This window comes from Lithobates pipiens, unplaced genomic scaffold (genome assembly GCF_037356315.1).
Source record: "Lithobates pipiens isolate NorthernLeopardFrog02 unplaced genomic scaffold, aLitPip1_a1.2 Scaffold_86, whole genome shotgun sequence".
Classification (NCBI taxonomy): domain Eukaryota; kingdom Metazoa; phylum Chordata; class Amphibia; order Anura; family Ranidae; genus Lithobates; species Lithobates pipiens.
Window position 1 is genome coordinate 152280 of NW_027507910.1, and position 24609 is coordinate 176888.

Consider the following 24609-nt stretch of genomic DNA (forward strand, 5'->3'; position numbering starts at 1 on the left):
AATATTTCCAACGTGTTGGAAAATTGGGTCCGACGGATATTCCGACAGAATCGGTCCGATGCAGACCACACACAGTCGGATTATCCGACAACACGGTCCGATAGGACACATTCCGACGGATTCTCCGACCGTGTGTACAAGGGCTTCGAGGAGAGCCTTCTTAAAAGATGGCCGGCTTCTCCGGTCGTGGACCCCCCCCCAGTATCCAGGTTAAGGAAAGTAACCCCGATCCCGCTAGAGGGGACTCCTGCATCTAAGGATCCCACCGACAGGAAGTCCGAGGCTGGAGCCCGGTCCTTATTTACGGTTGTGGGGTCAGCAATACGGCCAGTACTGGCCACAGCACTTGTGTCGCAGACGCTGACTGAATGGGCAAAACTTTTGCACCGCGAATTGGAGAAGCAGCCGTCCTCGCCCGTCTGCGTGGAACTAGCAGACCAATTAGTGCAAAGCCTTAAAGCGGACCTCCACCCTGAAGTGGAAGTTCCGCTCATCTGATCCCTCCCCCCCCTCCGGTGCCACAATTGGCACCTTTCAGGGGGGAGGGGGGTGCAGATACCTGGATAATCCAGGTATCTGCACCCACTTCCGGGACAAGCTCGCCGCAGACCACCGCAGATGCCCCACCCCCCGTTGTGTTTTGGGAAATGCACAGTTCCCAGGACACAGCGGGGACCAATAGAGATGCGCAGCACGACTCGCGCACGCGTAGTAGGGAACCGGGCACTGAACCCGCAACGCTTCACTTCCCGATTCCCTGACAGAGGATGGCGGCGGGGGCAGCGGAGAGACGAGCGATCGCTCCTCATCTGCCGCCGACATCGCTGGACCCCGGGACAGGTAAGTGTCCATTTATTAAAAGTCAGCAGCTGCAGGATTTGTAGCCGCTGGTTTTTAATATTTTTTTTTTTTTAAAGGTGCAGCTCCTCTTTAAGTACGTGTGTGACGCGGCCCTGGATACTCTTCCTTTGCTCTCCAGGGCTTCAGTGTCAGCCGTGGTGCTGCGGCACCTGATTTGACTGAAATGCTGCTCTGCGGACCGGGCATCTAAAAAAAAGCCCCGACGGATCTTCCCTTCCTTGGTGAGCGGCTCTTTGGAGCCTCGTTGGAGGACATCATTAGGAATGTGACAGGTGGGAAGAGCACCGTCCTCCCACAGGCCAGGAAGACTAAAGCTTCTTCATCTGTCCGGGACGTCGGCTAAACCCTCCGCGGCAGGGTGACTAGCGAGGGACAGAAGCGTCCCGGGACTCGCAAAAATGATTCTATATGAAGGTTTGCCCCCACCCGCCGTCCGTTCACACTTTTATCAAATTCTACAAAGTGGATGTCGGCGCATCTTCTGATGTCTGCTTTGGCCGCAGTTGTTTTGCAGGCGGCCGTGTATTTGTTGCAATTCTGCACTCTTTCCTCTGTTTTATATAAACTGTTACTTTCGAGTATTGGTACACCTTGCTGCATTTGTTGACCGCAAGTTCTGATGCGGTCGGGTCAGTTGGTGACCCCCCCCCCCCCCCCATTAAGGAGCACCTCTGGGGGTGAAGTTATGTTGCTGTTCCCACCCCTCGTTATGACACGGCTTGGGGACGTCCCTACGGTCAATATTACAGGAGCTGTGTCCGTCGGTGAACGGAAGAGAAAAGGATTTTACGGTGAGTACAAAAATCCTATCTTTTTTTTTTTTTTTTTTTTTTAGTTTTATTTCCCTGAACAGGGTAGTGTTAAGACCGGCCCTCTTATTGATCAATGTAGTGTCCTTGTCTTACAACACAGGTGAGACGGGCAACATTGCTAACCTACAAGCTTAACATGTTTTCTGCTTCCATCTTTAACCACTACAATACCGGGGGGCACTTTCGCCCCCTTCCTTCCCAGCCCAATTTTCAGCTTTCATCGCTCTCGCGCTTTCAGTGACAATTGCGCGGTCATGCTACACTGTACCCAAATGAAATTGTTATCATTTTGTTCTCACAAATAGAGCTTTATTTTGGTGGTATTTATTCACGACTCCGTTTTTTATTTTTTGCGATATAAGCGCAAAAAAGCGGAAATTTGGAAAAAAAACAATATTTTCTTTTTTCTATTTTAAAAGAAATCCAATAAAATCAAATTTTGTCATAAATTTAAGCCAAAATGTATTCTGCTACATGTTGTTGGTAAAAAAAATTCTGTTAAGTGTATAATAATTGGTTTGTGTGATCACGGACATATGTACGCAAATGATCATGTACATATGTGTGCAGGTGATCACGTACATATGTGTGCAGATAATCATTGGGACAAGTGATTTTAGTGGGACATATGTGGGGGACATGTTTTTATTATTAGGGACATGTGTTTTTATTTTTTGGGGACATGTATGTTTTGGGGACATGTGTGTTATGGGGACATGTGTGGGGACTGTGTTTACACTGTGTGGTGTGTTGTGTGTGTTTACACTAGACTGAAAATCAAAAGCTGTAAAAAACAGCTCATACTCACTGATCAACAGCCGGCTGCAGCGATCTGCTCTCCTCTCCTCAGCGGTGACTTCCGTGTGAGGAGAGGAGAGCCGATTGCCTAGCAACCGGCTGTTTGTTTACATCACATGATGCCCGTGATTGGACACGGCCGTCATGTGATCAGGAGGGCCAATCACAGAGCCCTCCTGCCGATCTGAGATGTGCCGTGTCCGGGTGACACGAGCACATCTGGATCGCACCGCTGCGCGGGCACGATCCCGCTACTCCTGAATGACGTTCCTGAACGTCCTATCAGGAGTAGACGGCTCCCACCCGGCCGTATATGTGCATTGGCCGGGTGGGAAGTGGTTAAGAGCCCATTCCACCCAGATCCTGCATGGGAAGCGGAGAAGGTCGGGACACGGGGGGAGCAGATCTGCGGATCACCCACATGATCCAGCTACGATCCCTTCATCAAGCATATGGAGTGGAGGTAGAGCTCGCCGCAGAACGGAGCTCCGCCACGAGGGTCTTGCAGTGGCCCCACCCTAAGGTAGGTCTGAGGTACTCGCTGATCCCCTCAGGTGTGCCGTCCTGGAAGATGACTTGAGAAAGGTGCCAGTTACTTACCAGTAGCTGTTTCTGGGAAATCTTCCAGGACGGCAGGCCTACTTCCCGCCCGTTGGGGGAGGGAAGATTGCAGACCACTAGAAGGTGAGTGCCTATGAGGAATGATTTCCCTTGTGATCCGGGTTCAGGAGTTACTTCTCGAGGATCGGGGGAAGGGTGGGGACTTAAAACGTCTGTCGATTGTTTCCTGTAGGGAGGAGCCTCTCATCTCTCAGGTGGGCCGTCCTGGAAGATTTCCCAGAAAGACAGCTACTGGTAAGTAACTGGCACTTTTCCTCCACACAACTGCCGCTCACTGGATATTTTCTCTTTTCCCCACCATTCTCTGTATACCCGAGAGATGGTTGTGTATGAAAATCCCAGAAATAAAAAGACCGGCCCGTCTGCCCCCAACAACCAACCACGTCCAAAGTCACCCAGATCCCCTTCCTTCCCCATTCTGATGCTGGGATACAACTTCAGCAAGTCGTCTTCATCATGTCTAGATGCCTAAATACATTGATTAGCAATTTGTGTTACCAAGCAATTGAACAGGTGTGCCTAAAAAAAAGTGACCAGTGAGTGTATGTACAGTATCTGACAAAAGTAAGTACACCCCTCGGTGACATTTCTTCTCTCTTTTCATGTGACAACACTGAAGAAATGACACTTGTCTACAATGTAAAGTAGTGAGTGTACAGCTTGTATAACAGTGTAAATTTCCTGTCCCCTCAAAATAACTCAACACACAGCCATTCATGTCTAAACCACTGGCAACAAAAGTTAGTACACCCCTAAGTGAAAATCTCCAAATTGGGTCCAATTAGCCATTTTCCCCCCCCGGTGTCATGTGACTCATTAGTGTTACAAGGTCTCAGGTGTGAATGGGGAGCAGGTGTGTTAAATGTGGTGTTATCGCTCTCACTCTCTCATACTGGTCACTGGAAGTACAACATGGCACCTCATGGCAAAGAACTCTCTGAGGATCTGAAGATAAGAATTGTTGCTCTACATAAAGATGGCCTAGGCTATAAGAAGATTGCCAAGACCCTGAAACTGATCTGCAGCACGGTGCCCAAGACCATACAGCGGTATAACAGGACGGGTTCCCCTCAGAACAGGCCTCGCCATGGTCCACCAGAGAAGTTGAGGTCACGTGCTCAGCGTCATATCCAGAGGTTGTCTTTGGGAAATAGACGTATGAGTGCTGCCAGCATTGCTGCAGAGGTTGTAGGGGTGGGGGGGTCAGCCTGTCAGTGCTCAGACCATACGCCACACACTGCATCAAATTGGTCTGCATGGCTGTCATCCCAGAAGGAAGCCTCTTCTAAAGATGATGTACAAGAAAGACCACAAACAGTTTTCTGAAGACAAGCAGACTAAGGAGATGGATTACTGGAACCATGTCCTGTGCTCTGATGAGACCAAGATAAAGGTATTTGGTGTCAGATGGTGTCAGGCGTGTGTGGGGGCAACCAGGTGAGGAGGACAAAGACAAGTGTGTCTTGTCTACAGTCAGGCATGGTGGTGGGGGTGTCATGGTCTGGGGCTGCATGAGTGCTGCCGGCACTGGGGGGCTACAGATCATTGAGGGGACCATGAATGCCAACATGTACTGTGACCTACTGAAGCAGAGCATGATCCCCTCCCTTCAGAGACTGGACCGCAGGGCAGTATTCCAACATGATAACCACCCCAAACACACCTCCAACACCACCACTGCCTTGCTAAAGAAGCTGAGGGTAAAGGTGATGGACTGACCAAGCATGTCTCCAGACCTAAACCCTATTGATCATCTGTGGGACATCCTCAGACGGAAGGTGGAGGAGGGGAAGGTCTCCAACATCCACCAGCTCTGTGATGTCATCATGGGGGAGGGGAAGAGGACTCCAGTGGTGACCTGTGAAGCTCTGCTGACCTCCATGCCCAAGAGGGTGAAGGCAGTGCTGGAAAATAATGGCGGCCACACAAATTATTCACACTGTGGCCCCAATTTGGAGATTTTCCCTCAGGGGTGTACTGACTTTTGTTGCCAGCGGTTTAGACATTAATGGCTGTGTGTTGAGTTATTTTGAGGGGACAGGAAATTTACACTGTTATACAAGCTGTACACTCACTACTTTACATTGTAGACAAGTGTCATTTCTTCAGTGTTGTCACATGAAAAGAGAGAAGAAATGTCACTGAGGGGCGTACTTACTTTTGTAAGACACTGTATGTGTATATATTATATATTTAGGATACTTACGGTGGATGTTTTGCTCTTTTACAGGAGTTTCCGGCTTCAGTAAAATATGCAAAAATCTTCACTGCTGGACAGCAAGTGCCTTCGGATGACGTAATTCATGAATTTACAAGCATTGTGAAGCGGTTCCTGAGTGAGAACACGGAGAATGGTGAGTTCCGGACATGCGGAGTCGCCCCTCGTCCGGCCTGAACCCCCCCCCCCCCCCGATCCTGAACCCCCCCCCCGATCCTGACCCCCCCCCCCCCCGATCCGGAGCTTCCACCTCTAAATGGCACTTCCATTGAATCTGTTCTTCTGTATTGTGGGAGTTGGGAAGGGAACACAATTATCCCCACAAACAACCCGAATTCTAAGGGAGCCGCGGCAAAAGCCAATCAGAACTGTCACTTGTGACCTGACATGCGGAACAGAGCGCCCGTCCCTCCCTCTCCCCTGACACTGGGGGCAGAACAGAGCGCCCGTCCCTCCCTCTCCCCTGACACTGGGGGCAGAACAGAGCACCCGTCCCCCCCTCTCCCCTGACACTGGGGGCAGAACAGAGCACCCGTCCCCCCCTCTCCCCTGACACTGGGGGCAGAACAGAGCGCCCATCCCCCCCTCTCCCCTGACACTGGGGGCAGAACAGAGCGCCTGTCCCCCCCTCTCCCCTGACACTGGGGGCAGAGCAGAGCACCCGTCCCCCCCTCTCCCCTGACACTGGGGGCAGAACAGAGCACCCGTCCCCCCCTCTCCCCTGACACTGGGGGCAGAACAGAGCGCCCGTCCCCCCCTCTCCCCTGACACTGGGGGCAGAACAGAGCGCCCGCCCCCCCTCTCCCCTGACACTGGGGGCAGAACAGAGCGCCCGTCCCTCCCTCTCCCCTGACACTGGGGGCAGAACAGAGCGCCCGCCCCTCCCTCTCCCCTGACACTGGGGGCAGAACAGAGCGCCCGTCCCTCCCTCTCCCCTGACACTGGGGGCAGAACAGAGCCGCCCGTCCCTCCCTCTCCCCTGACACTGGGGGCAGAACAGAGCGCCCGTCCCTCCCTCTCCCCTGACACTGGGGGCAGAACAGAGCGCCCATCCCTCCCTCTCCCCTGACACTGGGGGCAGAACAGAGCGCCCGTCCCTCCCTCTCCCCTGACACTGGGGGCAGAACAGAGCGCCCGTCCCTCCCTCTCCCCTGACACTGGGGGCAGAACAGAGCGCCCGTCCCCCCTTCTCCCCTGACACTGGGGGCGAACAGAGCGCCCATCCCCCCCTCTCCCCTGACACTGGGGGCAGAACAGAGCGCCCGTCTCCCCTGACACTGGGGGCAGAACAGAGCGCCCATCCCCCCTCTCCCCTGACACTGGGGGCAGAACAGAGCGCCCGTCTCCCCTGACACTGGGGGCAGAACAGAGCGCCCGTCCCCCCCCTCTCCCCTGACACTGGGGGCAGAACAGAGCGCCCGTCCCCCCCTCTCCCCTGACACTGGGGGCAGAACAGAGCGCCCGTCCCCCCCTCTCCCCTGACACTGGGGGCAGAACAGAGCGCCCGTCCCCCCCTCTCCCCTGACACTGGGGGCAGAACAGAGCGCCCGTCCCCCCTGACACTGGAGGCAGAACAGAGCGCCTGTCCCCCCCTCTCCCTGACACTGGGGGCAGAACAGAGCGCCCGTCCCCCCTGACACTGGAGGCAGAACAGAGCGCCCGTCCCCCCCTCTCCCCTGACACTGGAGGCAGAACAGAGCGCCCGTCCCCCCCTCTCCCCTGACACTGGAGGCAGAACAGAGCGCCCGTCCCCCCCCTCTCCCCTGACACTGGAGGCAGAACAGAGCGCCCGTCCCCCCCTCTCCCCTGACACTGGAGGCAGAACAGAGCGCCCGTCCCCCCCTCTCCCCTGACACTGGAGGCAGAACAGAGCGCCCGTCCCCCCCTCTCCCCTGACACTGGGAGGCAGAACAGAGCGCCCGTCCCCCCTCTCCCCTGACACTGGGGGCAGAACAGAGCGCCCGCCCCCCCCCTCTCCCCTGACACTGGAGGCAGAACAGAGCGCCCGTCCCCCCCTCTCCCCTGACACTGGAGGCAGAACAGAGCGCCCGTCCCCCCCTCTCCCCCGACACTGGAGGCAGAACAGAGCGCCCGTCCCCCCCTGACACTGGAGGCAGAACAGAGCGCCTGTCCCCCCTGACACTGGAGGCAGAACAGAGCGCCCGTCCCCCCCTGACACTGGAGGCAGAACAGAGCGCCTGTCCCCCCCTCTCCCCTGACACTGGAGGCAGAACAGAGCGCCCGTCCCCCCTGACACTGGAGGCAGAACAGAGCGCCCGTCCCCCCCCTCTCCCCTGACACTGGAGGCAGAACAGAGCGCCCGTCCCCCCCTCTCCCCTGACACTGGGGGCAGAACAGAGCGCCCGTCCCCCCCTCTCCCCTGACACTGGGGGCAGAACAGAGCGCCCGTCCCCCCCCTCTCCCCTGACACTGGAGGCAGAACAGAGCGCCCGTCCCCCCCTGACACTGGAGGCAGAACAGAGCGCCCGTCCCCCCCCTCTATATCTGGCACAAGCTGATCTGTATGCAGAGGAATATTTTTGCATCCGTTTCACAATTCCTCAGACAGATAACGGCCTGAGACCCCTTTCACACTGAAGGGGCTTTTCAGGCATTGAAGCGCTAAAAATAGCACCTGAGAAGAGCCTCTCGAGCCCCCCCCCCCCCCCCCCGGAGTGAAAGGGCGATCGCTCTCACCGGGGCGGTGCGCTTGCAGGACGTTAGAAAAAATCCTGCAAGCAGCGTCTTTGGGGCAGTGAAGGAGAGCTGTATACACCCCTCCCCCACCACCATAGGATGATTGGACGGCTGTATGAATGATTCCAGTCATTTATCTCCAGCTCTTTCCTTGCAGATAAACTGGTTGGCGTTCACTGTACACACGGGTTGAACAGGACAGGATATTTGGTTTGCAGGTAGGTGGTCTTTTTACTTTTAACCAGGGGCGTAACTATAGGGGGGTGCAGCAGTTGCGACCGCAACCGGGCCCTGTGATGCAGGGGGCCCATGCAGCCCCCCTCAACATATGGCCGGCAGCAGCATAGGCAGCTAGGGGTACCAGTGCACCATGCACACGGGTGGCTGGAGGTGGAGGGTGACTAGCAGAGCTCCATGCTCGACTATCGCACTGGCTACTCTTTAGTTGTGCATTCCCCGCATGACCTGTGTCCTTGGCCGGCTCCTCAGAGTACCCCTCTCCTGCTCCATGCATTGCCACTCAGTCCGATGTCTGTTCTCCCCAGCCAGATTAAAAAAAAAAATAATAATAAAAAACTACTGATGCCAGTGGTGGAACTACAGGGCTCACAAAGGTCATACCTGTAGCCACGCCCCCTGGAGTTCCACCGCCAGCCTCAGAGGGAAGGGCCCTGGCTGGGGTCAGGGGGGCCCTTCATGGTTTCTTGCATCGGGGCCCTGAAGGTTCTAGTTACGCCACTGCTTTTAACATAACATTATAACCTCATGACATACATCGTAGCATGTGGGGATAGATTGCAATCCACGTGTCATATAAAGCAATGAGGGGACCCTTCAGTTCTATCCGGTTGTTTCTTTTTAGGAGCAGCTCCAGGTAACAAGTACATTCACTGTCCAATAAACACGCCAACTGTCTGAGGTTATTGTCCAATCGGCTTTCCTGCAATCCAGATTTCAAGTCTCCGCACTGGAATGAGAGACTTTGCCCAGGGCTGACGGGCGGCACTAGAGGCTCGGGGGTTTCTTCCGGCCTTTCAGGCAGAGGTTGTGATAGGACAATAGGAGGTCAGCAGTAGTGGGGCCGAGTCCTGCTCTCTATCAATGGACTCGGGAGCCATGCCCCCATGGAAAGCGGCTCTCTGTGGGGCAAATCGAGAAAAGGAGCCAGGAATGCTGCGAGGGGACCCCAGAAGAGGAGGATTGGGACCAGTCTGTGCAAAACCCCTGCACAGAGGAGGCAACTATGACATGTTTGTTTTTTTTGTTTTTTAAATAACAAACCTTTACAACCCCTTTAAGTTACCCGTCTTCCTGACAGTGGGGTGGTGGTCTCAGAGCCAGTACACGCCTATAAGAAAAGAAGGGGGGAGGGGAGCTCAGAGAGTTCACAACCAAAAGAGGCTCCATAAAGAATAAGTGCGGAATGAATATAAACATTGTATACTTTATTAATTACCAACGATACAAAGATCTATTAAAGAGGAAGTAAACCCTGATGAGTGTTACTTCCTCTTTGATTCCCTGCAAAGGTAAAGCATAATGGAGTACTATGCATCGCATCGCATCGCATCGCATCGCATCGTCCATTATGTGTCACTTACCTGACACAGGAGCCAGCGAAGTCACCGCTGTCCCCTGTAGTCCGGCGCATCCATCTTCTCGGTGGGTCTCGCTGCTCCGCCGCTGTCATTCGTTGGAGCCGTGATGACGTCACTCCCGCGCATGCGCACGGGAGCCGCCACGTGCGGCATGTCGCCTTTGACCGCGGCACACTCAGTGCGCCGTACACAGCGGTGCCTGTCTCTCAGCCAATATCTCCTAAACCTACACGGTTTAGGAGATATTTCTTGGACCTACAGGTGAGCCTTAATCTAGGCCTTAATCTAGGCCTTAATCTAGGCCTTAATCTAGGCCTTAATCTAGGCCTTAATCTAGGCTCACCTGTAGGTCAGAGTTGGTTGTGAGGATTGACAGCCACTTTAATGTATGACCAAAAAACTTCCACCGTATACCAATTTAAACACAAGTGACTACATTGTCAAAGCAGAAAAAAACCTAACCGGGGGTCACACCCACGTCCCGCCACGTCCCGCCACGCGCTGCTCTAACAATAAATACGTGGTGGGATAAGACGTTATGTGGAAACCAGCAATGGCTTATATTAGGTTCATAGATAATATAGCGGGAGTAATAATCAGTGGTAAATCCTCAGGGTATAGTATATCCGACTCTCCCGGGAAGGGCCACAAATATATATGGTGACCCCTCCACATGAGAATTCATGGATCTCCCCTCCATGGCTGGAGTCCTCTATATACTTCCCATGAAGGGTTAATTGGCCAATCTATCTTTGTAATGTTACCAATGGAAATCTAGGGATCGTTGGCTAGACTGGTAAGTTTACATGCACAGCTAGGAACTGGGGTCAGTAGTTGGTAGAAGTAATGGGAAAAGGCCGCAGAGCTTCAGTCAGGAAAGCGGTAACGTGGTATCCACAATGAATAGCAGGTCCGTGGCTTCTACTAGGTGGCCACAGATTTATAGATGTCTCTGGTGAAGAGTCCCTCGCCTCTGAGCCTCTCTGTGTAGAATAACCGGAAACCGCAAACAAACGCATCCCACAGCCATCATTAGAGAGAATGTTTACAGCTCGTCGTATATGCTGTCATGCCTCCCGTGGCGCCTCCCGTGGCGCTGTGTGCATCGTGGCCACCCAGATATTGTTTCTTTCCACTACCAAGTTGTAGCCGTTGGCATGAGGCAATGTGGTAGATTGTCCGGTGTGGCCTGGAGCAATGAGCGTAATGACATCAACACGTTTTGCTCACATGATCACCTGAGCTTCTTCAGGGCGCCATGTTCTCTTGTGTTTGTTTTTCTCTGGACAATCCGGTTTCCTCCCACACCCCAAACACATGGCGGTAGGTTAATTGACTTCTGTCTAAATCGGGCCTAGTTCGTATGCATTGTGTGACGGAACCCCTTGTCACCCCGATTAGGTGCTTCCTTCCGCCAAACAGCGCCCCCTACCCTCCAAACTGCTCAGAGCAGACGGAGAGCCAATAGCAGCCCTTTTACCCCGATCATCGCACAGACAAGGTGTTGGGATAGACCAAAGGAATGCCGGGGCAGCCGCACTCCAATGCAATCCATACAGTCACAGAGGTGCCAGGACTATAGCTGACGCGTTTCACAGCACTAGTGGGTGCTTAGTCAACAGACTTTATACCCCACAGGAAGACGTTCCCCTCTTGGGGATATTCGCATGAGAATAAAAACTTCCAACACCAAAACAGTAAATGAATCAACAAGCGCAAACCTCCCACAATAATCACCAGATCAATCTCATTTCCCAATAAACACCCCGACCCCCGACCTCCGACCCCCGACCTCCGACTCCAGCAACAGTCTGAGCCAAACGCCTGCAATATTCCAGCACTCTGAAAAGCTGCGATACCTTTCATAGGTCCATCTTCATAGATTTCTTGAGGGATCTTGTTAAATATTTCTGTCCCAAATGAAGGAGCCTCTCCAACCCAGTCTGTAGGAGGACCTTCATAATATTCCCTCTCCAACCCAGTCTGTAGGAGGACCTCCATAATATTCCCTCTCCAACCCAGTCTGCAGGAGGACCTCCATAATATTCCCTCTCCAACCCAGTCTGCAGGAGGACCTCCATAATATTCCCTCTCCAACCCAGTCTGTAGGAGGACCTCCATAATATTCCCTCTCCAACCCAGTCTGTAGGAGGCCCACCATATTCCCTTTCCAACCCAGTCTGTAGGAGGGCCACCATATTCCCTCTCCAACCCAGTCTGCAGGAGGACCTCCATAATATTCCCTCTCCAACCCAGTCTGCAGGAGGACCTCCATAATATTCCCTCTCCAACCCAGTCTGTAGGAGGCCCACCATATTCCCTTTCCAACCCAGTCTGTAGGAGGCCCACCATATTCCCTCTCCAACCCAGTCTGCAGGAGGACCTCCATAATATTCCCTCTCCAACCCAGTCTGCAGGAGGACCTCCATAATATTCCCTCTCCAACCCAGTCTGTAGGAGGCCCACCATATTCCCTTTCCAACCCAGTCTGTAGGAGGCCCACCATATTCCCTCTCCAACCCAGTCTGCAGGAGGACCTCCATAATATTCCCTCTCCAACCCAGTCTGCAGGAGGACCTCCATAATATTCCCTCTCCAACCCAGTCTGCAGGAGGACCTCCATAATATTCCCTCTCCAACCCAGTCTGCAGGAGGACCTCCATAATATTCCCTCTCCAACCCAGTCTGCAGGAGGACCTCCATAATATTCCCTCTCCAACCCAGTCTGAAGGAGGACCTCCATAATATTCCCTCTCCAACCCAGTCTGCAGGAGGACCACCATATTCCCTCTCCCACCCAGTCTGCAGGAGGGCCACCATATTCCCTCTCCAACCCAGTCTTTAGGAGGACCTCCATATTCCCTCTCCAACCCAGTCTGTAGGAGGACCTCCATAATCCCTCTCCAACCCAGTCTGCAGGAGTACCACCGTATTCCCTCTGACCATTACCCTGCACAAGATTAATATTACACCTTTCCATCCACCCCAGAAGGGAAGCTTTATTGTCCTTATTCAGAGAAGTAATCCAAACTTTGCTCTCAGCATCCATTCAGTGGTTGTCTATCATTATAGAATGATTTTCTCTCTCCGTGGGCCATAATCGATGGGCAGGAGGCTTGTCCCTATTGAAGTCCCGCTCTGTAAGTCTTTGGAGTGCGGCTCCATAGACACACAGGTCGTGTATTACGCTCTTCCTATAGCCAGCGGCAGGCTATGGTAGTCCCAAGAAAAGGAGGAGCCGCCAAGATCGCCGATGGAGACCCCAGTAGAGGAGGATCGGGGCCACTGTGTACAATACCACTGCACAGAGCAGGTAAGTATAACATGTATGTTATTTCAATCTAAAAAAAAAAAATGTGACTTTAAAGTGGTTATAAAGGCTCAAGGTATTCGGTTTTATGCATGAAGGTAAAAAAACTTTCTCTGTGCAGCTCCAACCCAGCCCCCCAATACTTACCCAAGCCCCATCTCGATCCAGCAATATGCACGAGAGCCTCGGCTTTCCGGGGACTCTCCCTCCTCATTTGCTGAGACATTGGCAGAGAATTTGAAGCCGCCTATGAATGGCTGAGCACCGCTCAACCTGATTGATTGTTATATGGGTGTGGCACGTGATGTTTGCATCCCACAACTGGAACATAGAGCTGTATACTGTATAGAGCTGTATACTGTATAGAGCTGTATACTGTATAGAGCTGTATACTGTATAGAGCTGTATACTGTATAGAGCTGTATACTGTATAGAGCTGTATACTGTATAGAGCTGTATACTGTATAGAGCTGTATACTGTATAGAGCTGTATACTGTATAGAGCTGGGGCTGCATACAGTTTATATAGCAGGCACACGTGTTAGAGTAGGAAGTAGTTTGCTTTGGTCAGCTTGCCACAAAGGAACTTTATCGTACATCAGGGGACACAGAGCCTTAGTAGTTACTATCTGGGTTATAGGCCACCCTCAGGTGATGGACACTGCCACGCCCTCAGACAAAAAGTGACCTCCCTATATAACCCCTCCCACTACTGGGTGTACCTCAGTTTTTTCGCCAGTATCTCAGGTGTTGGTCACAAGTGACGATGTTCTGAGCCCTAATGGGGTAATCCTTGCTGACTGGAGCCATTCAAAGTGTCTCTTTTGGCCAAATTGAATGGTACCCGGGCCTTGCATCCGAAGAAACGAGGCTTTGCCTGCGAATGCTTCTCTTTTAGAGAGCTGGACCCCGGGATCCAGTACTTTTTGGTAGCAAGGCCTTAAAGCTTTACTGGTGGGGTGCTGTTACAGGTCCCGGATAGTGGGTCTCTTTTAAAAGGAAAGGGGAAGAGTTGTAGTCAACGCGGGGGGGGTGCTTGGCGGCGTTGGCGGCCTCCTCCCCCAAAATTGCTTCACTCTCGCCAAAAAATAAGCTCTCGCTGCATTTTGAGCGTCAAGCTTTGTGCGTTGCGACTTTGCCACACTTTTTTTTTTGGTCGCCATTTGTAGCACAATCACACTGTGACATTAACAAGTAATGGCATCGCAATCGAGTCCCGGCTTTTGGTGCGATTCTGGAATCGCAAGCAAAAAACGTGGTGATTACAAACACCTAGGTGTGAGTGGAGGCTTAGGGAAAGCCTGTACCTCTGTATGGACATAGAGCTAGAGGAGGAGCCTGGCATTGCACCCGTGATTCACTGATCACCGTTGTAAGGTCTTGCGGGCTGATTTGCAAATATATACAAAATATTTGTGCATTACTTATTTTTTTGTACAAAGGATGGGATTCCCCTTTAATGTGGTTGTTATCCCACCAAGATAAAATGACAGTATCCTCTGTTTATTGTAAAGTGCTAACAGCTGCAGCGAGCTGGGCCGAGGATCCCCCGCTGATGTCATTCAGGAGGGGAGAAGAGGAGACGCAGCGGGTCACGCCAGTGCCGATTTGCGCTCTGTAAACGGTTATATAAGTGCATTATTTTTATAAGGCACAGACGCAGGAGCACTTTACATGAATAGAGTATACTGTCAAAAATGTACAGTAATTTGAGCAGCAGGAGGGAAAGGGGCGGGCACGGAGCTGACAGGCAGGGAGGGGAGGGGGGAGAGCACAGAGAAGAGAGCGGATGGTGGAAGCATGTAAACTGACCACGGTGTCAGGGTTCAACAGCCATGATTAACCGTGGTCAGTTTACAGGGGAGAGGGCAAAAACTGGCAGGATCTGCCTAACCCAAAGGTCAACAAACACTTTAAATTCAGAGGAAGTTGTGCCCAAATGTCTTTTTGTTTTATTACATCCCGTCTCTCTTTGTAGGTATATGATTGATGTGCTTGGTGTGGTGCCATCTGAAGCTATAGACAGTGAGTATCTTAGAGAGTATTCTTCACCATGGTTTGATTGTGTTGGATATTTGAAAGCAGCATTTGCTGTATTCCCTTATTAACTTTGATACTTTGCAGGATTCAACAAAAGCCGCGGACACTGCATAGAACGGAAGAACTACCTTGATGACCTCTTAGAGGGCAAACCTAGGAGGTAAGTTGCCACTTAGGTTTAGCGACTTTGTATTGTAAAATTTAAGACCTGCTTTTCGAACGTTGAGTATCTTTGGATATTCTCTCTGTGCGCATGTTAGTTTTTTTTTTTTTCTTTTGGAGGGCAATATCCTCATACCCCACCTCGCAGACTCCTCACCCCCACTACTACCTACCTGAAGAAGTCCAAGCTACTCGATGTAGATAAGTCTTGTATTGGAGAGCGCTGCCTACCTACCTAGATTGCTCTTTTTTCATTTCCAATAGTTTGAATTGTTTTTAGAGCAAATGAACAGATCAAAAATAAAACTTCTGCACGTCTCATTTAAGAGGAAACGAGACTTAAAGGTGAACATTTTCAGGGTTTACAAAATCCCACATATAAAATGTTATGCTCTCTCTGAATCTGCACACCCTTTTATCTTATGTCTGGCTGTGCTCAGGATGGGGCAGTTTCCGATCAGTCTCATAGTAAGCGAAGCCCCACCCCCGCAGAGCCCTGATAGCCTGAATGAGGAGGAACTTGGACTGGGAGAATGGCCCCTATAAAGGGAATTTTGTACATTTTTGTGCCCGCCTCTGAAACCATGATGAAATGCCCTGCGGGGTATGCGGGATAATATTCTATAGAGAAGATAGGATTTTGACTATTTAACCACTTCCCGACCAGCGCACGACAGAATGGCACGGGCAGGCATATTGGCGTACAGGTACGTCCAATATTCAATGCCGCCCTGCCATCGCGCTAGTCGGGACCCCCGTGAGTCCGGTCGCGGGACCCGCGGACTCGATCGCCGCCGGCATCCCCGCGTTCGTCTCACGGAGCGGCCGAATGGAGGAAATGCCGTGTAAACAGCATTTCTCCATTCTGCCTAGCAACTAGTGACGCTGATCTCTGCTCCATGTGATTGGAGCAGAGATCAGTGTTCACTAAATGAAAGCCCAGCCCCCCTACAGTTAGTAACACGCCCCTAGGAACACTTAACCCCTACACTGCCACCCACTGGTTAACCCCTTCACTGCCAGTGTCATTTACACAGCAATCACTGCATTTATATAGCACTGATTACTGTATAAATGACAATGGTGTCAAAAATGTCCGATGGGTCCCCCACAATGTCGCAGTCACAATAAAAATCGCTGATCGCCGCCATTACTAGTAAAAAAAAAAAAATGAATAAAAAAATTATTAATAAAAATGCTATAAAACTATCCCTATTTTGTAAACGCTATAACTTTTGCGCAAACCAATCAATCGCTTATTGTGTTTTTTTTTTTTTTTTTTTTTTTTTTACCAAAAATATGTAGAATACGTATCGGCCTAAACTGAGGGAAAAAAATGTTTTTTTATATATTTTTGGGGGATATTTTATTATAACAAAAAGTAAAAAATAATGCGTTTTTTTTCAAAATTGTCGCTCTATTTTTGTTTATAGCGCAAAAAATAAAAACCGCAGGGGTGATCTAATACCACCAAAAGAAAGCTCTATTTGTGGGAAAAAAAGGACGTCAATTTTGTTTGGGAGTCACGTCGCACGACCACGCAATTGTCAGTTAAAGCGACGCAGTGCCGAATCGCAAAAAGTGGTCTGGTCTTTGGCCAGCAAATTGGTCCGGTCTGAAAGTGGTTAATTTGGTCTTTCAGGATATCTGAAAGTTTTTTTTTTTGTTTTTATTGACCATTATCCAAGATAAATGTCAAGTGGAATAGTAGGAGACTCCAGGATCCAGCAATAGTTCTGCAAGCCTTGTATCTCCGCTTGATGCTATTCTTCCTTTTGATGTTTCCTGCTTTAGAAGATATTATACCAGAGTTGGTTCACACCAGACACGTGGTCATTTATTTCTCTGTGGTACATCGCAGGTCACAGAGCATCATATTCATTGCAATAGGGTCATGGTGCCACCTTCAGGTAAATGGATACTGTAATCCCTTCGCAGCTAGGCACAGTAATCCATTCCCAGCTAGGCACAGTAATCCATTCCCTGCTAGGCACAGTAATCCATTCCCTGCTAGGCACAGTAATCCATTCCCTGCTAGGCACAGTAATCCATTCCCTGCTAGGCACAGTAATCCATTCCCTGCTAGGCACAGTAATCCATTCCCTGCTAGGCACAGTAATCCATTCCAAGCTAGGCACAGTAATCCATTCCCTGCTAGGCACAGTAATCCATTCCCTGCTAGGCACAGTAATCCATTCCCAGCTAGGCACAGTAATCCATTCCCAGCTAGGCACAGTAATCCATTCCCTGCTAGGCACAGTAATCCATTCCCTGCTAGGCACAGTAATCCATTCCCTGCTAGGCACAGTAATCCATTCCAAGCTAGGCACAGTAATCCATTCCCTGCTAGGCACAGTAATCCATTCCAAGCTAGGCACAGTAATCCATTCCCTGCTAGGCACAGTAATCCATTCCCTGCTAGGCACAGTAATCCATTCCCTGCTAGGCACAGTAATCCATCCCCAGCTAGGCACAGTAATCCATCCCCTGCTAGGCACAGTAATCCATTCCCTGCTAGGCACAGTAATCCATTCCCTGCTAGGCACAGTAATCCATTCCCTGCTAGGCACAGTAATCCATTCCCTGCTAGGCACAGTAATCCATTCCCTGCTAGGCACAGTAATCCATTCCCTGCTAGGCACAGTAATCCATTCCCTGCTAGGCACAGTAATCCATTCCCTGCTAGGCACAGTAATCCATTCCCTGCTAGGCACAGTAATCCATTCCCTGCTAGGCACAGTAATCCATTCCCTGCTAGGCACAGTAATCCATTCCCTGCTAGGCACAGTAATCCATTCCCTGCTAGGCACAGTAATCCATTCCCTGCTAGGCACAGTAATCCATTCCCTGCTAGGCACAGTAATCCATTCCCTGCTAGGCACAGTAATCCATTCCCTGCTAGGCACAGTAATCCATTCCCTGCTAGGCACAGTAATCCATTCCCTGCTAGGCACAGTAATCCATTCCCTGCTAGGCACAGTAATCCATTCCCTGCTAGGCACAGTAATCCATTCCCTGCTAGGCACAGTAATCCATTCCCTGCTAGGCACAGTAATCCATTCCCTGCTAGGCACAGTAATCCATTCCCTGCTAGGCACAGTAATCCATTCCCTGCTAGGCACAGTAATCCATTCCCTGCTAGGCACAGTAATCCATTCCCTGCTAGGCACAGTAATCCATTCCCTGCTAGGCACAGTAATCCATTCCCTGCTAGGCACAGTAATCCATTCCCTGCTAGGCACAGTAATCCATTCCCTGCTAGGCACAGTAATCCATTCCCTGCTAGGCACAGTAATCCATCCCCAGCTAGGCACAGTAATCCATCCCCTGCTAGGCACAGTAATCCATTCCCTGCTAGGCACAGTAATCCATTCCCTGCTAGGCACAGTAATCCATTCCCTGCTAGGCACAGTAATCCATTCCCTGCTAGGCACAGTAATCCATTCCCTGCTAGGCACAGTAATCCATTCCCTGCTAGGCACAGTAATCCATTCCCTGCTAGGCACAGTAATCCATTCCCTGCTAGGCACAGTAATCCATTCCCTGCTAGGCACAGTAATCCATTCCCTGCTAGGCACAGTAATCCATTCCCTGCTAGGCACAGTAATCCATTCCCTGCTAGGCACAGTAATCCATTCCCTGCTAGGCACAGTAATCCATTCCAAGCTAGGCACAGTAATCCATTCCCTGCTAGGCACAGTAATCCATTCCCTGCTAGGCACAGTAATCCATTCCCTGCTAGGCACAGTAATCCATTCCCTGCTAGGCACAGTAATCCATTCCCAGCTAGGCACAGTAATCCATTCCCTGCTAGGCACAGTAATCCATTCCAAGCTAGGCACAGTAATCCATTCCCTGCTAGGCACAGTAATCCATTCCCTGCTAGGCACAGTAATCCATTCCCTGCTAGGCACAGTAATCCATTCCAAGCTAGGCACAGTAATCCATTCCCTGCTAGGCACAGTAATCCATTCCCTGCTAGGCACAGTAATCCATTCCCTGCTAGGCACAGTAATCCATTCCAAGCTAGGCACAGTAATCCATTCCCTGCTAGGCACAGTAATCCATTCCAAGCTAGGCACAGTAATCCATTCCCTGCTAGGCACAGTAATCCATCCCCAGCTAGGCACAGTAATCCATCCCCAGCTAGGCACAGTAATCCATCCCCTGCTAGGCACAGTAATCCATTCCCTGCTAGGCACAGTAATCCATTCCCTGCTAGGCACAGTAATCCATTCCCTGCTAGGCACAGTAATCCATTCCAAGCTAGGCACAGTAATCCATTCCAAGCTAGGCACAGTAATCCATTCCCTGCTAGGCACAGTAATCCATTCCCTGCTAGGCACAGTAATCCATTCCCTGCTAGGCACAGTAATCCATTCCCTGCTAGGCACAGTAATCCATTCCCTGCTAGGCACAGTAATCCATTCCCTGCTAGGCACAGTAATCCATTCCCTGCTAGGCACAGTAATCCATTCCCTGCTAGGCACAGTAATCCATTCCCTGCTAGGCACAGTAATCCATTCCCTGCTAGGCACAGTAATCCATTCCAAGCTAGGCACAGTAATCCATTCCCAGCTAGGCACAGTAATCCATTCCCTGCTAGGCACAGTAATCCATCCCCAGCTAGGCACAGTAATCCATCCCCTGCTAGGCACAGTAATCCATTCCCTGCTAGGCACAGTAATCCATTCCCTGCTAGGCACAGTAATCCATTCCCTGCTAGGCACAGTAATCCATTCCCTGCTAGGCACAGTAATCCATTCCCTGCTAGGCACAGTAATCCATTCCCTGCTAGGCACAGTAATCCATTCCAAGCTAGGCACAGTAATCCATTCCAAGCTAGGCACAGTAATCCATTCCCTGCTAGGCACAGTAATCCATTCCCTGCTAGGCACAGTAATCCATTCCCTGCTAGGCACAGTAATCCATTCCCTGCTAGGCACAGTAATCCATTCCCTGCTAGGCACAGTAATCCATTCCCTGCTAGGCACAGTAATCCATCCCCTGCTAGGCACAGTAATCCATTCCCAGCTAGGCACAGTAATCCATTCCAAGCTAGGCACAGTAATCCATTCCAAGCTAGGCACAGTAATCCATTCCAAGCTAGGCACAGTAATCCATTCCCTGCTAGGCACAGTAATCCATTCCCTGCTAGGCACAGTAATCCATTCCCTGCTAGGCACAGTAATCCATCCCCTGCTAGGCACAGTAATCCATTCCCAGCTAGGCACAGCCTCAGATTTAGTGTCTTGGGTAATTTTTATGTCTGCAATCTCTACACATCTACTTTTCATAGCTACAAAGACTATATATCCTGTTCTGTTACCTAAGGCCAAGAGTAATGGCGCCTGCAGCACACGATGAGTGTGCAGGGATGGCCTGTAATGTTTTCTGCATTGAACCCGGCACAATTTTAGATTTCCTGGCAATTTGGCAGAGTGCTATACAGGTCCAGGGTGGTGATCCCCAACCAGGCAGTCGTTTTCCTGAAGGCCATAGTGGTGAGCCTGCCGGGATGGGTGAAGTTTGGGACCCTGGGGGGGTTCTGAGATGTGGAACGATGAGTGCCTCTGCTGGGGGTCCCTCTGGTGGCTGTACCCTTAATGGGAAATTTTCCTTCCTGTGTCCCCTGATTTTCTGCCCTCCTCCGTTGAGGTTTTTACACGATCGCTTATCTTTCATGGTAGCCGCTCTGAGCGCTACGCTCTTATTGGAGTGGACAGGGACTGAATTTGCTTCATCTGAAGATGAACTGGACTCCTTCCCTTGCCATATTTCCCGGGACCTGCGATATCGGGTAGAATATGTAGATCGTATGTTGGTGAAACCTAATGTGTCGTCATAAGATATTTCATTCACCTGTCAGGGCATTTGGAAGCGCCCAGCATGTCGGGATATGTGAGGAGCCTTTGACCCCCCCACTTTCTTCCAAGTAGAACTGAGGTGGGGGGGGGGTGCAGCTATCGAGACAATAGATGGACTCAACCCTTCTTCATAGGTTGTCTGCATTGTAGAAGTCGGTGTGTAGAATTATCACAGAAATCTCGCAGTGTATGTAGAATTATATTTTCACACATTTTCCTTTTGATTTAACATTCATAGACCTGGATTTTTAATTTAAAGCCGAAGTTTTGTGATTTCTTTTAAATTGGCACCAGAGACAGTACTGTATAGTGAGTGCCGCCTGTGTCTTTTGTCCCCCCAGATACCCCCGCTGCTGTGATCTTCCATGGGAATTGATACAAACACCCCACCAGGCACAGGCGCATGCCTTTTACGCCCCCCCCCCCCCCTCCCCGCTTCATTCATAGAAGCTGTACTATTACTTCCTGCAATGAAAATCCCTTTATGAATGGAGAATGGGCAAATGAAAGGTCCCCCTCCTCCATTCATAGATGAGTTTTTATAGTGGAAATGATAGTGTGGCTTCTGTGAATGGCTGAGGAGGTTGGAAAGGGTGAGTGCCTGTGATAGGTGGAGCCACTTGTATCAATCCCCCGCAGCACCAGACGATCGCTCCTGTAATGAAGATTTCATTGCACACAGGATACTTGTCATTCATGTACAGTAATTATCGTACTCGCTGCGGATTTACAGAAATAAACGGCAGCTTTAGCCCTCTCGGAAAGGAGGGGGGGGGGGGGGGCAAATGATAACTGAGCCATATGTTGCCAGGGTGGGTTTTGTTTGCTATCGTGGTTTTTATTTATTTTTTTCTCTCATTGCCATAAAAGCAATCGAGGATCGGAGCGCTCTGTGCGGCCAGAGGCCAGACACCAGCAGCACAACCCGGCTATGAAGGAGGTCGCTGACTTTAGACCACCCGCGTATCATCAGTTATGGTTTCCTGGGTAAGTGAGTCTGCTATATACTGTATACCTGGAAACTGATTATATAACTGAGCAGATACAATGAGCTGCACTGCATGGAGGGGACACAAGGAAACGTTGTAGCTGAAAGTAGTTTTCATCAACTTCTCACAAGAGATCTAAATATCTAAACCAGTAAGAGCCGGTTCACACAGGGGCGACTCGTCGGACGACTTAGCCGCCTGACAAGTCACGTCCCGTTCTGTGCAATGGAACCGCTCTAATCGGAGCGTCTCAAGTCGCTCCGACTTAGAAAAAGGTTCCTGTACGACTTCTGGGGCGACTTGCATTGACTTCTATACAGAAGTAATTTTGCAAGCCGCCGCTAAAGTCAGATCCCGGTCACGCTGCAAGTCATGCTGCCTCAGTGTGAACCGGGTCTGATTCTCAACTAGGGTTCCTCCAGAGGTTGTAGGGGTTCCTCCAGAGGTTGTAGGGGTTCCTCCAGAGGTTGTAGGGGTTCCTTCAGCATTGGGCCATTTCTACCCCTCAGATAAGTTCCCACTCACACCATTGATCTTTTTAGCTCTCTGTAAGGAGGTAATTCTTCCCAATGACCACAAGTGTGAGGACCATTCTTCCCACCGACCATCACACTAATGTATCATGAGTTGTAGGTTTCTCATTTTTAGCAGGGGGTTCCCGAGACCGGAGAACTGTTTTAAGGGTTCCTCTGTGTTGAAAAGGTTGAGGGAGGCTGATCTAAACTATCTTCTGTAAAGAGAAGATTTAATATACAGTACTGTGCTGATGTTTTTTGGCAGGTGTAAAGTAAGAATGCTTTAAAAAATATGATTTTTTTTATTTTTATCAATTTACAAAATGCAAAGTGAGAAAACTTGAAAAATCGAAATCCAATCAATATTTGGTGTGACTTCCCTTTTGACTTCAAACCGGCATCAATTCTTACACTTGCACAGTTTAGGAGTGAAATGGATATTTTGATGATAGGCAGCTCCTATCCTCATATTGATTAGTGGTTCCAAATTAATAACTACTGCAGTAGGGAACAGACACAAAAGATTCGCTCAGCATCTTTCCAAATAACCGTTCTCCTTTATTATGAGGCATTTGAAGGCTTTTATACACATGATTACGTAGGTATCACATTAATATTACAATTGTACGTTTATGGTAACAAGGGGCGTTACATAGGCAGGCTTATTCTAATCAGAACTCGAAAGAATGCAAAACATGTACTGAAAACATTATTAGTGCCGTGTGCACAGTGAGGGCATCGTGCAATAAATATAAAATAGAATACAATTATATACAGAACCTACAAATTTCCATTACAGGAGTTTGTAGGATTAATCGGTGTATAATTAATTATACCAAGCGGGTGCTAATGAATATCAATTTCATATGTTGTTTTGAAAAAGTTATTAATGGAAACAAAGAGCAGGGTAGGAGGCTGAACCTGGGCGAGGAGCAGCCAAACTCTGCTAGTCAGGTGAGGTGGTGGAAGACAGTTTCATGTCACAGGTCATACACCATGGCAAGACTGAACACAGCAACAAGACACAAGGGAGATATTCTGCATCAGCAAGGTGTCTCCCAGGCAAAGATTTCAAACAGACTAGGGGTTTAAGAAGTGCTGTTCAAGCCCTTTCGAAAAAAACGAAAAGAAATGGGTGAGGTTGAGGAGTGTGGCTACAGTGGTCGGGGCGGCGTCGAGGAGCGTGGTCGGGCCGAGTCGAGGAGCGTGGTCGGGCCCGAGTCAAGGAGTGTGGCCGAGTCGAGGAGCGTGGTCGGGCCGAGTTGAGGAACGCGGCCGAGTCGAGGAGCGTGGTCGGGCCGAGTTGAGGAACGTGGCCGAGTCGAGGAGCGTGGTCGGGCCCGAGTCAAGGAGTGTGGCCGAGTCGAGGAGCGTGGTCGGGCCGAGTTGAGGAACGTGGCCAAGTCGAGGAGCGTGGTCGGGCCGAGTTGAGGAACGCGGCCGAGTCGAGGAGCGTGGTCGGGCCGAGTTGAGGAACGCGGCCGAGTCGAGGAGCGTGGTCGGGCCGAGTTGAGGAACGTGGCCGAGTCGAGGAGCGTGGTCGGGCCCGAGTCAAGGAGTGTGGCCGAGTCGAGGAGCGTGGTCGGGCCGAGTTGAGGAACGTGGCCAAGTCGAGGAGCGTGGTCGGGCCGAGTTGAGGAACGTGGCCGAGTCGAGGAGCGTGGTCGGGCGGAGTCGAGGAGCGTGGCTGCAGGGGTCGGCCAGCAGATGAAAGGCACATCCTGCTTCCTTCCCTTCCATATCCAGTAGTGCCATAAGCATAGAACTGGTGGGACCCAAGTACACCCATTTACTGTCCGGAAAAGTCTGGCCAGAAGTTGTCTTCATGGAAGAATTGCCTCCAACGTAGAAGCAAAGCTGAGCCACTCAACTATACAGGAAAATGCAGGAACTTGGGGCAGAAAATGGCAGCAGGTGCTCTGGACTGATGAATCGCAATGTGAAATATTTGGCTGTGGCAGGAGGCTTTTTTCGGGGGAAGGGCTGGAGTGCGGTACAATGAGTGTCTGCAGCCAACCCATGAAGGATTTTGGAGGTTCTTTGCAAGTTTAGGGCTGCATTTCTGCAAATGGAGTTGGAGATTTGGTCAGGATCAGTGGTGTCCTGAATACTGAGAAATCC

At 50.6% G+C, this 24609-nt stretch overlaps 1 protein-coding gene across 4 annotated transcripts in view; it reads left to right on the forward strand.

Annotated features, from left to right (window-relative positions):
• Nucleotides 1-24609, forward strand: part of LOC143973611 (RNA/RNP complex-1-interacting phosphatase-like) — an 89671-nt gene that overhangs the window by 37293 nt on the left and 27769 nt on the right. For 2 of the 4 annotated variants that reach the window (XM_077474465.1, XM_077474467.1), the window contains exons 4-8: nucleotides 5323-5446; nucleotides 8165-8225; nucleotides 14894-14940; nucleotides 15040-15115; nucleotides 21855-21971. In XM_077474465.1, coding sequence (XP_077330591.1) covers nucleotides 5323-5446; nucleotides 8165-8225; nucleotides 14894-14940; nucleotides 15040-15115; nucleotides 21855-21971 — 425 coding nt within the window. The remainder of the gene's footprint in view (nucleotides 1-5322; nucleotides 5447-8164; nucleotides 8226-14893; nucleotides 14941-15039; nucleotides 15116-21854; nucleotides 21972-24609) is intronic. The other 2 variants (XM_077474466.1, XM_077474468.1) reach the window with 1 other exon arrangement.